This window comes from Bubalus kerabau, chromosome 1, assembly GCF_029407905.1.
Source record: "Bubalus kerabau isolate K-KA32 ecotype Philippines breed swamp buffalo chromosome 1, PCC_UOA_SB_1v2, whole genome shotgun sequence".
Taxonomy (NCBI): domain Eukaryota; kingdom Metazoa; phylum Chordata; class Mammalia; order Artiodactyla; family Bovidae; genus Bubalus; species Bubalus kerabau.
Genome location: NC_073624.1, coordinates 141,561,770 through 141,575,581, shown reverse-complemented (window position 1 = coordinate 141,575,581; position 13,812 = coordinate 141,561,770). Strand labels below are relative to the sequence as shown.

General features: G+C 38.9%; 1 protein-coding gene across 2 annotated transcripts in view; it reads left to right on the top strand.

Moving 5' to 3' along the window:
- Nucleotides 1-996: 996 nt before the first annotated feature.
- The window catches only part of RTKN2 (rhotekin 2), a 107,728-nt gene continuing 94,912 nt past the window's right edge, over nucleotides 997-13,812 (top strand). The window contains exons 1-2 of one of the 2 annotated variants that reach the window (XM_055590312.1): nucleotides 997-1,313; nucleotides 9,443-9,639. In XM_055590312.1, the coding sequence (XP_055446287.1) occupies nucleotides 1,254-1,313; nucleotides 9,443-9,639 (257 nt within the window). In that variant the 5' untranslated portion in view covers nucleotides 997-1,253. The remainder of the gene's footprint in view (nucleotides 1,314-9,442; nucleotides 9,640-13,812) is intronic. The other variant, XM_055590321.1, reaches the window with a different exon arrangement.

Here is a 13,812-nt window from a genome sequence, read left to right as displayed (position 1 = left end):
TATGAGGGAAAGGGCATCCTTTATATTTTCACAAGATCATCTTCAGACTAACTGGTTTAAAAAAGCCTTGTGGATGTGACCACATAATTTTATATCCACTCTAACTAGGCCAAGCCAAGATCCGTGGAATATTGATTGGGACAACAGATGCAAACAAGGACTGTCTCAGGCAAACAAAAAATGTTGAATGTTTCATTTTACTTATGGAATGAAAAGTGCCCTAGGCCTTTAAGAGATGAGGGTGGGAAGGTTGTTTTGATAGACTCTTCCCTTAGGAGAAAAAACATGTTAGAAGCCAAAGAAGCTTCTGTTGCTTTTTCAAGAGGACAGTGGGGTTTTAAAGAACTTACAAAGGCCTGAAATCTTTGGCACTTCAATTTTGACTTTTAAAGATTCCATATTTTGGCATTATAATTAATTCCCAATAATTAATTTCCTCATATAATTAAAAGGGTCTTTATATTGGTCTTTAGGGACAGCAAGAAATCAGAGTCTGGGGAAATAATACCTCATTCTGTTGTCACTTTGGATGTTGGTGGGGAAAGAGTAATGAAAGGGTTTTTTCCAAGAAAGAACAGACTACTTAGCAGCGGGGAGGAGCATCTGGAATTACAAAGCAACATTGGGGACAAAACAAAAAGGCTTGTGAAATGCCTGACACGACGTCTCACCAGCCTGATTAATAAGGCCGTGGTTTCTAAGTGACCTCGGGTGACAATCTGCGTTGTTTGAGAGAGTGATCGCTGAGGGCAGTGTCACCTGGTTTTCTGGAATTGAGGTTGTCTGTGGGAGTCCAAGGACTGCAGCGTTGGGTCAGCTGACCCTGAGAGCTCTGGCGGGTCTTCGGTGAGATGCAGGCCGAAGGCTCCGCGCGCAAAAGGCTTGCCTGGAAAACCACCAGCCTAAACCAGGCTTCCCGTCAGGTGCGTTCAGTGGGCTTTGCTTTCCTCACGACCCCGCCCACTCTTGTCCCAGGCCCGCCCACACCGCAACCTCTCCCTTAAGTGGGCCAGCTGCTCCTTACTTCCCAGCCGGCGCCGGGAACTCGGGTCTCGGCAAACTTGAGACACGGGCTGCGCGGGGTGCCCTCTGCGCGTGCGCACGCCGGCTCTCAGCCCCCTCGCCCCCTCCCCTGCGCTGGGACTTGGTACAGCCGGGGCGGCGGTTGGCGTCCTCCGCGGCTCCAGCCAGGGGCGGGCTTTTCAAACCTTAGCTTCGGAGTTGTGCCGGCAGCCCTAGCTGTGACGCTGGAGATGGAGGGGCACGTCCTGAAGGGACACGAGCTCCGCGCGGCGGGGCCTGCGGCCCAGCAGGTGAGTGAGGGAGGGGCCCGGCTTCAGGTCCTCAAGCTGTAGTTCTGTCTGGACGACGGGAAAAGCCCCAGTCCGCGTCTCTATTCAGCCGAGGTCAGAAACAAAAGGAAAAAGTAGGCGACTGCACTTTTGGGGCCCTAGTGGACCTTGGAGATCTTCCTATTCCCACCTCCCCACCCCCGCCCCCAGTTTCTTAGGAAGGAAACTGGCCTGGAAGGGGGAAGCGAGTTTTGGGCGCACCTGCCTCTCACCCCTCCTCCCAGGATTGGGACCTTGTCTTTTTGCAAGTGTGGCTGACTCGTGGGACTGGGAGCCCCAGGATTTTTCGGAAGCCCACCCAAGGCCAGTGGAGAACAGTTTGCTTGTTACTAGATTTGATGTAAAGCATAGTTACTGTAGATGCTGTGTCTACACGCTGTATAAACTTGATGGGGCGGGATGGAGAAGCAAACTGGAACATCTGAACTTAAGAAACAGTTGGTCTGCTAGTGGATTCTTTTATTATTTGTTGGCATTTATTGAAAGATTATACTTTCCACTCTCAACCTTTAAAGAATACTTAAAAGATGGGGCTTGAAAGAAAACTCTGCCTTTGAATGGGATATCCACTTCCAATTTAATCTTTAGTTTTACCTATTTCTGAAGTAGGTTAAACCGTATGAAATTCCCAGTTTTGTAGATCAGAATTGGTAGAATATTAGCAATTTAGTATGGTCCAACCTATTATCTTTGCTTAGAAACCTATTTTCTGGAAATCTTAGAATCCTCAGCAGATACAGAATTATTAGGAAGTGTTCATAATGGTGTGAAAACTAAAGCATGACATTTAGTCTTTCTGCAGAGAGTGCAGTAACTTTATCAGTAATTTATACTGTTTTATGGCAGCATTTAAAAAGTTTCTAACATTTTGATGCAGTGTTTCTTTTTCTATCTTGTTGTGTACCTTTTTTAAACTGTAAATGGTATCCAGCTGGGCCGCTCAATGCTTAAAAGCCAATAAAGAGGCAAGGTTGGTGGAAAGGAAAGTTTACTTCATTTTGGAGGCCAACAAAGAGTGGGGGAGGGCAGTTGTTGTTCTTCAGTCCCTCAGTCCTTCCACTCTTTTGTGACACTATGGACTGTAGCCCACCAGGCTCCTCCATCCATGGGATTTCTCAGGCAGGAATACTAGAGTGGTAGCCAATATAGTATTTCCTTCTTCAGGGGATCTTCCTGACCCAGGGATCAAACCTGTGTCTCCTGCAATGGAAGGCAGATTCTTTACCTCTGAGCCACCAGAGAAGCCCTGGGGGAGGGCGGACTCGTATCCAAAGGCTGACTTCACCCCAGTGACAAGTGGCCAAAAGCTTTTATAGGCAGAGGGAGGGGGCTGCATGCAGAAATAGCACAGTCAGCTTTGACAGTCATCTTAAAATTGTCATTGGTAGTCTGACCAGTGGCATCTTAATTGTATTAAATACTTAAGCTTCACTTCCAGGGTAGGTTTGTTCCCATTTCTTTGAGACCAATTCTTGGAGTTATAGCAGCTTCTATAATGGCTACTGTCTGGTCTTGTATTGACAGTTAGCTTGTTCCGCCTGGTTGGGGTTTCAATATCCATAAGACAGCTCATGGGATATGGCTTTGAATATTATCTATAGCCCTTGAGAAGAACTAAATGGCATTGACTTTCCTTACTGACTAAATTGTTGATATTATTGTTTTGTCCTGTTTTCAAGCTTTTCTTTGCTTCTGTATTTTCTTACTTCTCTGATTAAACTTATTGTTAAATTAAAGATGTTTCACAGGCAAAAAAGGCAAGCTGAGGACGTGGGGGGCAGGGACCTTAAGGGTCCTGCTCTGTTTCACTTCGATTGTACTAATTATTTTTTAAAAATTTGATTTCTAGTGAATTGGTGGTATCTTGAGGCTCTTGCGTTTATCACATAGGTGTTGATGGGGCCGATCAGGCGTACTTATTAAGCTGTGTGTAGCAGCAGTATTTTGGAATGGTACAAAAGAGATGAGAATAAGGTCATTAAAGAAGTTTTATGTGGAATGACAAGAAATACTTAAATATACATAAAGGTGAGATTATTTACATGTAGGAAAGTACAATACTTAATGATTTCTTAGGTAGCAACAAATTAAGATGATTGAGTTGTGGAATTCCTTCTGTTTGGATCATGGAGAAAAATTGCAAATAGTAATAGGCTGTAATCTAACAGGAATATTGAGGGTCAGTAAAAAATTTTTATACTTGACTAACACTGAATTTTTGTATTTCCTTTGATATTAATGAACCTGCCATAAGATAGGCATAGGCCCAAAGATTCTGAGATCATCACTCCCTAGTATAACTTCTCTACTTGAATGTTAGAGTTATCTGTCACTATTCACAGCATAGAATATTGTCTTTGAAGTCTGATGAAGGTAAAATCCAATTCTGCTTGTTGTGGAACCTTGCATAAGTTAGCTGTCTTTTCTGAGTTGCAGTTTCTGCAGTTGCGGAATGGGAAAATTGCTTATTCTAGAGAGTTGTTGGAATTTGAGAACCTCTTTAAAGTACTTAATGGACTTCCCTGGTGGCTCAGACAGTAAAAGCATCTGCTTACAATGCAGGAGACCCCAGTTCGATCCCTGGGTCGAGAATATCCCCCTGGAGAAGGAAATGGCAACCCATTCCAGTACTCTTGCCTGAAAAATCCCATGGACAGACGGAGGAGCCTGGTAGGCTACAGTCCATGGGGTCGCAAGGAGTTGGACACGACTGAGCGACTTCACTTAAAGTACTTAACAGTACTTAGCACTCATACATGCTTGAAAGATGACTGGTTTTGTTACTACCTTTGTCCCATTTATCTGAATAGTTGGAGCAGCCACCTACCTTTTCTTACAAATGTTTAAGCTTTTGCAGTCTTTATAAAAATTAAAATTCAAGGCATACTTTCTCATTGCAGAAAAGTAATCATAGAAACATGAATTTATGAACTCTTTCTCTAGTTCCATTCCCCAGAATGAGCATTGTTAACAATTTCCAGACTTTTCTCTGTACATAAACAATTCTTAAAATACACACAGTTTCTTTTGGAAAGAATGTATCTGTATATGCCATTTTGCAGTCTTTTTCATTGTAGTCTCTCGGTTAACATGGTTTAACTATATGCATTAGGTGGGTGTAGGTTCTATCTGGATTCATGCAGTTTTTTTTTTTACCAGCTGCCAGCTTTGTTTTTCTTTTTCTTTTTTTTTAGTCAGTGCTTAATTTCACCGCTCTGGCATTTTCTTTGTTCTTCCTTTGTGTGCCATTCTAGCTCTTAAAATTTAGTATATTTCTGTCTCCTACATTATCTAAGTTTTCACATTTAAGTCATCAATTTCCTTCTTAGCCTTGCCCTAGCCAGTTAGTCTTATCAACCTAACTTTAAATACCTACGAGATAAGGCTTCTGTTTGACTCGATAGCAAGCCATTATTTAGAGACATGCTTTTTCATGTGTCCTAGTCAGTCTTGACTCTACCAATATGATTTTAGTTGCCTACTCTTCCTCTTTGAGATCAGTAAGCATCACCATTGAATGCTTATGTCATTACACAATCACTGTTCTCACTGTGGTTGGCACTAGACATCACTCCTAGCCTTGGAGCGCTTTGTACCCCTTTTTAACTAAAACCAAGTCCTTTGACTCCATGAAGCTTTTCTTGGTTAGAGTAGTTTCCTTGACCAGAGATGTTTTCTCTGTATATAAAGCATAGATGTGTACTGTACATTCTAGTCTGGTAGTGGTGGTTTAGTCGCTAAGTCGTGTCCAACTCTTGTAATCCCATGGGCTATAGCCCACCAGGCTCCCCTGTCCATGGGATTTCCCAGGCCAGAATACTGGAGTGGGTTGACATTTCCTTCTCCAGGGGATCTTCTTGACCCAGAGATCATATAGTATATACTACAGTAAGAGAACTTGCATTAAGAACACAAAACTGGTCCTTTTGTTTCTCCATGAATACATTAAAAACAGAAGCTAACACAACATTTTAAATCAACTATGCTATGCTATGCTATGCTAAGTCACTTCAGTCGTGTCCGACTCTGTGTGACCCCATAGATGGCAGCCCACCAGGCTCCCCCGTCCCTGGGATTCTCCAGAAAAAAAAAAAATACACTTAGTTTATCCCACTTGTATCAGCCCTCAAAGATCCACATCCACTCACTGTAGAGTAAGGGAGGTAAGGTCACAGTTCACTATGCATGTTAATTTGGCTGGGTTAGGGATCAGCAAACCACTTCTGTAAAGGGACACATGGTAAATATTTTCAGCTTTGTGGGCCACATAGTCTCTCTTGAAATTATTCAGTTCTGCCTTTGTAGTTTGAAAGTAGCCATAGACAATAGAAATGAGTGTGATTGTGCGCCAGTACAACTTTATTTACAAAAACAGGCACTAGGTTAACTATAGTTAGCTGCCCCCCTGCCCCCCTGGATGTGTGTGCTCAGTAACTCAGTTGTGACTCTTTGCGACCCCATAGACTGTATGTAGTCCTCCAAGCTCCTCTGTCCATGGGATTTTCCAGGCAAGAATACTGAAATGGTTTGCCATTTCTTTTTCCAGGTGATCTTCCTGACCCGGGGGTCGAACTTGCGTCTCCTGCATTGGCAGGCAGTTTATCACTGAGCCACTGGGAAGCCTGATCTAAAGGATCAGTTCAGTTCAGTCGCTCATTCATGTCTGACTCTGAGACCCCATGGACTGCAACATGCCAGACTTCCCTGTCCATCACCCAACTCCCGAAGCTTGGTCAAACTCGTGTCCATCGAGTTGGTGATCCAATCCAACTATCTCATCCTCTGTTGTCCCCTTCTCCTCCCGCCTTCAATCTTTCCCGGCATTAGGGTCTTTTCCAATGAGTCCGTCCTTCGCATTAGAATTCTAATATCTGCCAGCTATATCTCATTTCTTTAATGAACTTTTAATCCTACAATACTGTAAAATTTTTTTAAGCCCTGACTGTACATTTCCTTTCTCCACTCTATCCCAAGCCTCTCCAGTTTTATGAAGTCTTGATCAATAATTGATGAAGAGAGACAATCTTCATTTACAGGATAGAAACCTTAGAAACCAATTCCTTAGTGTTTTTGTGGCCACCTGCTGGTTCCTTAAGGTTTCTGCAGTTTCCCAGATTGCTGGGGAATATCAAGCAGTCCAGAGCTGGTTCTCTACCTGAACTGTGCACTGAATCACCGAAGGAACTTTAAAAAACAAAAAATGTGCAGGTTCCACTTCCAAAAATCCTAATTGTTTGTTTTTCTTTGCCTGAGGTGATTCTAATGTGTAGCCAGCTTTAAGAATGACTGTGCTAGTTCAACTGGCTGCCTCATTCTACTGTTTAAAAAGCAAACTTGAATTTAATGGCACCAGATGGTACTTGTTTATATTTGAGTTGTGGGGTAGTTTTTCATCCGTTTCAAGTTGCTCTGTAAGTGCGCTCTCCAATACTAACCTGCCTGCCAGAGTTTATTTCTATAGACATGTGGGTCACACAGATAACTCTTATAATTAATTACTAATTACATTAAAAAGGAATTTACTTTGGGACTGACAAGTCATAAAAAGATGAGATGGAGTTGTTGAAATTCAGTCACGTGTAAAGAAGGAAAAGTAGCAAATGACTACATTTATATAGTACATCAGTTTTGAGTTATGCTACAAAAGAAGGTTTTTATATAGTGATTACATGATGTAATTACAGAACATAATTAAACAAGTCTGTTTCTGCATGTTAATAGTACATTTGCTGGATTTGGATAGTCAAGTTAAATCATCTGCAGTTTTTCTTTTTGAGTAATCTTCATATGCAAAGTACATCATGAGAAACGCTGGGCTGGAAGAAGCACAAGCTGGAATCAAGATTGCCGGGAGAAATATCAATAACCTCAGATATGCAGATGTTACCACCGTCATGGCAGAAAGTGAAGAGAAACTAAAAAGCCTCTTGATGAAAGTGAAAGCGGAGAGTGAAAAAGTTGGCTTAAAGCTCAACATTCAGAAAACAAAGATCATGGCATCTGGTCCCATCACTTCATGGGAAATAGATGAGGAAACAGTGGAAACAGTGTCAGACTTTACTTTTTTGGGCTCCAAAATCACTGCAGATGGTGATTGCAGCCATGAAATTAAAAGATGCTTACTCCTTGGAAGGAAACTTATGAGCAACCTAGACAGCATATTCAAAAGCAGAGATACTACCTTACCAACAAAGGTCCGTCTAGTCAAGGCTATGGTTTTTCCAATGGTCATGTATGGATGTGAGAGTTGGACTATAAAGAAAGCTGAGTGCCGAAGAATTGATGGGTTGAACTGTGGTGTTGGAGAAGACTCTTGAGAGTCCCTTGGACTGCAAGGCGATCCAACCAGTCCATTCTAAAGGAGATCAGTCTTGGGTGTTCATTGGAAGGACTGATGCTAAAGCTGAAACTCCAATACTTTGGCCACCTCGTGTGAAGAGTTGACTCATTGGAAAAGACCTTGATGGTGGGAGGGATTGGGGGCAGAAGGAGAAGGGGGAACCACAGAGGATGAGATGGCTGGATGGCATCACCGACTCTATGGACATGAGTTTGGGTAAACTCCGGGAGTTGGTGCGTGCTGCGATTCATGGGGTTGCAAGGAGTCGGACATGACTGAGCGACTGAACTGAACTGAATCTTCATAGACTATTGCTCTAACTTTTCTGCTTTTTAAAAAGATTGTCTTTTCAGTATCTGAAACTTCTGTTATTAGATTCATTCATATTTTTGATACAGATTTTATTTCATTTAAAAGGTAAATTATAGCATTCTTTTTTTTTAACCACAGAAACCAGGGCGATCTGTTTTTAGAAGTAGACATACTGAAGCATTAACACATGTTTTGTAGGATAGTAAAAAGTAACAACTTAGCAACTAAACAACAAAATAACAAAGAGTATCTAGTGATTTATAATTTTTTTAAAAGTCACTGAATTAAATCAGAAGAGTACATATCAATTTATAGAATTTTGATGTTATATCTGAAACTTGCTTTTAGAGCCAGGATGTTATAAGATCATTGTACAGAATGAAAGAAAGACTTTCAGAACTAAAATAATTTAGTAGTTTCATGGTGACTCTTAAAACTAAAATAAATATACAAAACTATGTTCTAAATCTCTGGTCCAAGAAGCTAAAGCTCCTGACATTTTCTTAGCACGGTGCTTTCACTCTCTTGCTTCTGAGATTTTATTTACATTGCTTACTCTAACAAATAGCCTGTTAACCTCTCTGCTGCTAAACCTTAGTTCCTTTATTCAGCATCTGTTCTTTTAGAAAGTTTTTCCTTGGTTAATTCAGTATCACCAGTTAACATCTTGCCGTTTCACAGTGCAACTTACATGAAACATATATATGCTATACTTTTCACCTTGGTTATTATATTTTTGTGTTAGTTTCCTGAGGTTGCCATAACAAGGTTCTAAAATTGAATGGCTTAAAACAATAGAAATTTTTTCTGTCATAGTTCTGGAGTCCAGAAGCATCTGCAGGGCTATGTTCCTGCTGAAGGGACTAGAGAAGAATCTGTCATTGCCTTTTCCAGCTTCTGATGGTTGCTGGCAATATTGGTGTTCCTTGACTTGTAGACTCATTACTGCAGTCTTTACCTGCATCTTCACATAGAGTTCTCTGTGTGTTCCTCTGTTTCTCCGTCTTACTTTGCTATGAGGCCAATAGTTACTGGATTTAGGGCCAAAATGAACCTAGTATGACCTCATCTTAACTAATTACATCTGCAAAACTGTCCAGATAAGGTCCCATTCTGAGGTTCTGGGAGGACAATGTTTGGGGGGCACTATTCAACCTTGTACAATTACAGTAAAAATATGTAGTATTTCTCACTTTTGTTTCTGTTCTGTTTTTCTAGTAGATTATAAAGGCTCCCTAATAAAGCAGGAAATTAAGATTTTGCGGAGCGTATTTAACAATTTTTATACTATCACATATTAAACTTTATTACTTTCCTGATACGTTATAAAATTATAATACTAGATAGTACATGTTTCATTTTTTAGGAATATAAAGAAATATTATTCTGTGTTTTGCTGCCTTTTAAAATGCTTTTCTCCCCCTCTCTCTTTTCTAAGAACTGCAGCATTCAAGAAAAAATGGATTTGGAAATTCGAATACGAGAAGGAATATGGAAACTCCTTTCTTTGAGCACTCAAAAAAGCCAGATTTTGCAGGCAGTTAAGAATCTCATGGTGTGCAATGCTCGAATAATGGCTTACACATTGGAGCTGCAGAAGTTAGAAGAGCAGATTGCAAATCAAGCTGGAAAATGGTTAGTGGCATTGTTTACCTTTGGTTTTTAATGTACTTAAATATTTACATTAAAAACACTGTGTGATTCAACCTTAAATTTAATCTAAATGTCAAATCACAAAAGCTTTTAAAAAATATACTGAAGTAGCCTTTAGTATCATAAATGTTTTGACAGTAGGGCTCAGAGTAAACTTACTATTAAGGCAGCAGTTTTTACTGGGCAGTTTTATTGTTTTCATTACTTTAAGGTTGTAAAATGAAGTGGTTAAGAAACAAGGAGTGAGGAAATATTTTAAGAAGGATCAAGATTGATACTAGAGTATTAATGTGTACAAATGTAAATTTTAAAAAGCTAATTACTTAAACTGTTAAAAAGGTACTGTCTGAGAGAAAGGGAAACTTAGGTATAGAAGTTGAAATGAGTGGGCAACAAAATTAAAGCTATGAATAGAATTAAAGATACCAATGGGAGGGAACTTAAAAATCAGCACGCACATTCCTTTCATATGGTGAGTGTAAGTTCTAGTGAAGCAAGTTACTCAACTCATATTTTAACTAGTGACAGAAGCTAATGAGAGGTTACTTATGATTTGCTAAGTAACTCCTGGTCCTTGTTCTCTCTGTCGATTTGTGCTGCCTTTTACAGTGCCAGGTTTTATTTGGACCTTAGAATTGACTCAGTGACTAGATACTGGCTTCCTTTATCATATAAATGGTTTTACATTATCCATGGTTAATCATTGTTAAAGCTATAGCACTAGTTAAAAGTTTCTTTTTAGACATTAGTGGCCATTGATTTGGATGTTCACAGTACTCCTCCATGAAATTCTTGAAAAGTAAGGTAAAGTCACACATCAGAGAAAGAGTTTCTGTAAAAATAGAATATTGATGAAATCATATAATAAACACTTGTGTACAAAGTGGCTAGTATTTATTAGCTTTATTCCCTTGGGATAGCTGTTTAATCTCTGTTTAATTTCTGTAGTAAAGAAAAATTTTTTTTCTACAGTTGACATAATATTTACATTTTGAAAATTAAGATATATATTAAAAACCTAAAAACACCTTTTATATAATTAGTATTCATAATATGTCAAATAATTTTCACTATTATTTATCCCTGGCATTATAAAATGAAGTTATTCCAGTATCATAATCTAGGAAAATATTTTTCAGATACCCATAATACTGGAATAAGTCAGTGCTTCCCAAATGGGCCAAATATATTACTTAGAGTACATGATTATGTGTCAGAAGACAGGCAAAGCCAAAGAAAAACTATGGCATATCTTTTTGTAGTATGAATTTTTAAGATAAAGTGTAAGAAATTTAGAAGTGTGGCTTAGTTTTGTATTATGCTACTCACGGGGGTATATATTCCTTCTCCTAGCAATATTTTGTCAAGGAGGATTTATAACAATATTTTGTTTAGGAGGATTGTTTAAGTGGAAAAGTTGGAGAAGCACTGGATTTTAAGTATAGGCATGCTCAGTTGTGTCCGACTCTTTGGGACCCTATGGACTGTAGCCCGCCAGGGTCCTCTGTCCATGGGATTTTCCAGGCAAGAATACTGGAGTGGGTTGCCATTTCCTGCTCCACAGGATCTTCCCGACCTAGGGATCCAGCCTGTGGCTCTCACATCTTCTTTACCACTGGGCCAGCTGGGAAGCCGGTTTAAGTATACAGTGTGGGACTAAACACTCAGTATTTTGTCATCACTCACGATTGCGTAGAATGTTCTCTGGGAATCACATCTGCCCTTCATATTTATGTTCTTAAATATTTATAATGATTTGTGAACTGGCCATTTTATTAATTTGACAGTACAGCTTTCCTGAAGTTGCTGATTTGTAAAAATGTTAAATTGTCTTAATCCCTGTTGGATTTATATAACAAAGATAAGAAAAAATATCTGGAACTCTCACCTGAAAATGTGTACAACCTTCAGTTTCTTTACTTATTATCTTGGATAAAAATAGCTTTGATGGTATATTTCTTTTATATTTCAACATTTATATTTGTTTATCACTCATATAGAAACATTGCATCCGTTAATTATTATTTCTTTAAAAATCTGAATATTCTGTATGAATTATTTTGTTTACAACTTCTTTTTGTTATGTGCATATATAACCCAAGGTCACTGATCAAATGTACCTGAAAATTACAGTACTTGCTTTCTTATTACATAAAAGAGCCTAAAGATAAAAAAGAATCCCGTGATAGTTTTTTGTTTAGTTCCTTCAAGAAAGTTATGTAAATTATGGCATTTGATTAATCACTTCAGTATTTATCAAGTATCTACTACTTGTAGAACATTTACTAAATATTGTGCTAGTGAATTCAAATTCAAAGAACAGAATTTGTCAAAGTGTGAGTATATTTGTATATTCAGCAGTCAAATACTTTACCTTCAGAGACTCAGCAGTCTGTGCCTTTCTTCATTTTGGTGGTCTTCAAGGTAGAAAAGTATTCCAGTTTTACTTTGCTGCCAGAACTTAAATAGCACTTTAATGAGTCTACTGCCTAATACTAGTCTACCTTCTCTAAAATTTTATGATAAAATGTCAAAAAATTAATAGACTACATCTAGAGTTTTTCAAAGAAGAGTTAAATCACTATAAAATGGAATAGTTAAGGAAGGTCTAATGGAAGAATTGGATAGGTAGAGTTTGGTTTGTTGAGTAGGAGGAAAGCAGGATTCCAAGAAAGAAAAATCTCAAAAGTTTAGGATGAAAGATGAGCATGAATTATTCAATTGCAGTGAAAAGATGTGTTTGGATGAAGCTGAAGATCAAGCCAAAGTGGGAAAGGATGTGGATAGCAAAGATTCAAGAAAGTTTACAATGATAGAAATTTAATTGGTATTTCCTGATAGTCTTTCTAGCTGGCATATTCTGTGCCAGGGTGTTTATAAATACCACATCACAAGCTGAGAAAGGTATAAACTACTTTATTGAAGATTTGGGATAGGGACTTAGAAATATTAAGTAACTGTTTCAAAGGGCACCCAGTGGTGTCTCTCTGTTTGGGATGTGAACCCAAATGACTTAAATGCCAGAGAAAACTTCACCCTCCCCAAAGAAGCCATGTACTCTGTACTACCCCAAGCTACTCTAGTAAGTTATTTGAAGGCTTTATGTTTAGTTCATTGTTTGCTTATCTTTTATCATTTTATTTTCAACAAGAAAGAGGTATGATAAAATGGGCTTTTGGGAAGGTTATCTGGCAGACTATTGAAAACGATGGTGAAACAAAATAATGAAATAATCCATTTTTAAGGAAAATATTTAAGAACAAAGAGTTGGATACAACTGAGCAACTGAACAACAAATTTAAGAACAGACAGATGAAGTGATCAAATAAGTAACTTTTGATGAGAGTTTTATAAAAACTAATACATGAGTTTTGGATTTTTCTGATATTCATGCGAGGTGCTCTCTACACAGAAATAAGCATTCTGCAAACAGTTTCAGTTATTTCTTAATTTATTAGGAATTGTCTTGTAAGTAAACAAATAGTCTTGCTTCATTTTACAGTCTGGTTAACTGAGGCTTCAAGAAACAAGCCCTTATACCCCAAGACATGCATTCTATACAATGACTTAATGTCTGTATATGTGGAATAGTGCTAGTTTGGTACCATTCTTGGGAGAACTGAGAAAATAATAGTCATTTTCTGGTTTAGTTGAGGAACCCTACTTGATAAATCTGTGATATAGTCATATCATTTGCTCTTTTTTTAACCACCTGGGAATATTGATAACAGGTTAAATGTTCCCTTACTATAATATTCTAATAATGTAACAGAAGCCTTGTTCTCTTTAACTTCTGGTATATTATCCATTTTTTTACATCTAGGTATGCAAAAAATGTTTAGGTTTGTGTAAAATTCGTAGTAGAGTCACTCAGTCACAGTAGAGTGACTCAGGAAAAAGTGAAGGGACTTACCTGGTTAAGAATCGACCTGCCTGTGCAGGGGATACGGGTTTAATCCCTGGTTTGGGGAGATCCCACATGCTTCAGAGCGACTGAGCCCATGTGCCACGGCTACTGAGCCTGTGCTCTAGAGCCCAGGAACCCACGATACCTGAAGTCTGTGAGCCCTAGAGCCTGTGCTCTGCAACAAGAGAAGTCGCCAGAATGAAAAGCCCATGTACCTCAATGAAGTGTAGCCCCCACTTGCCACACTA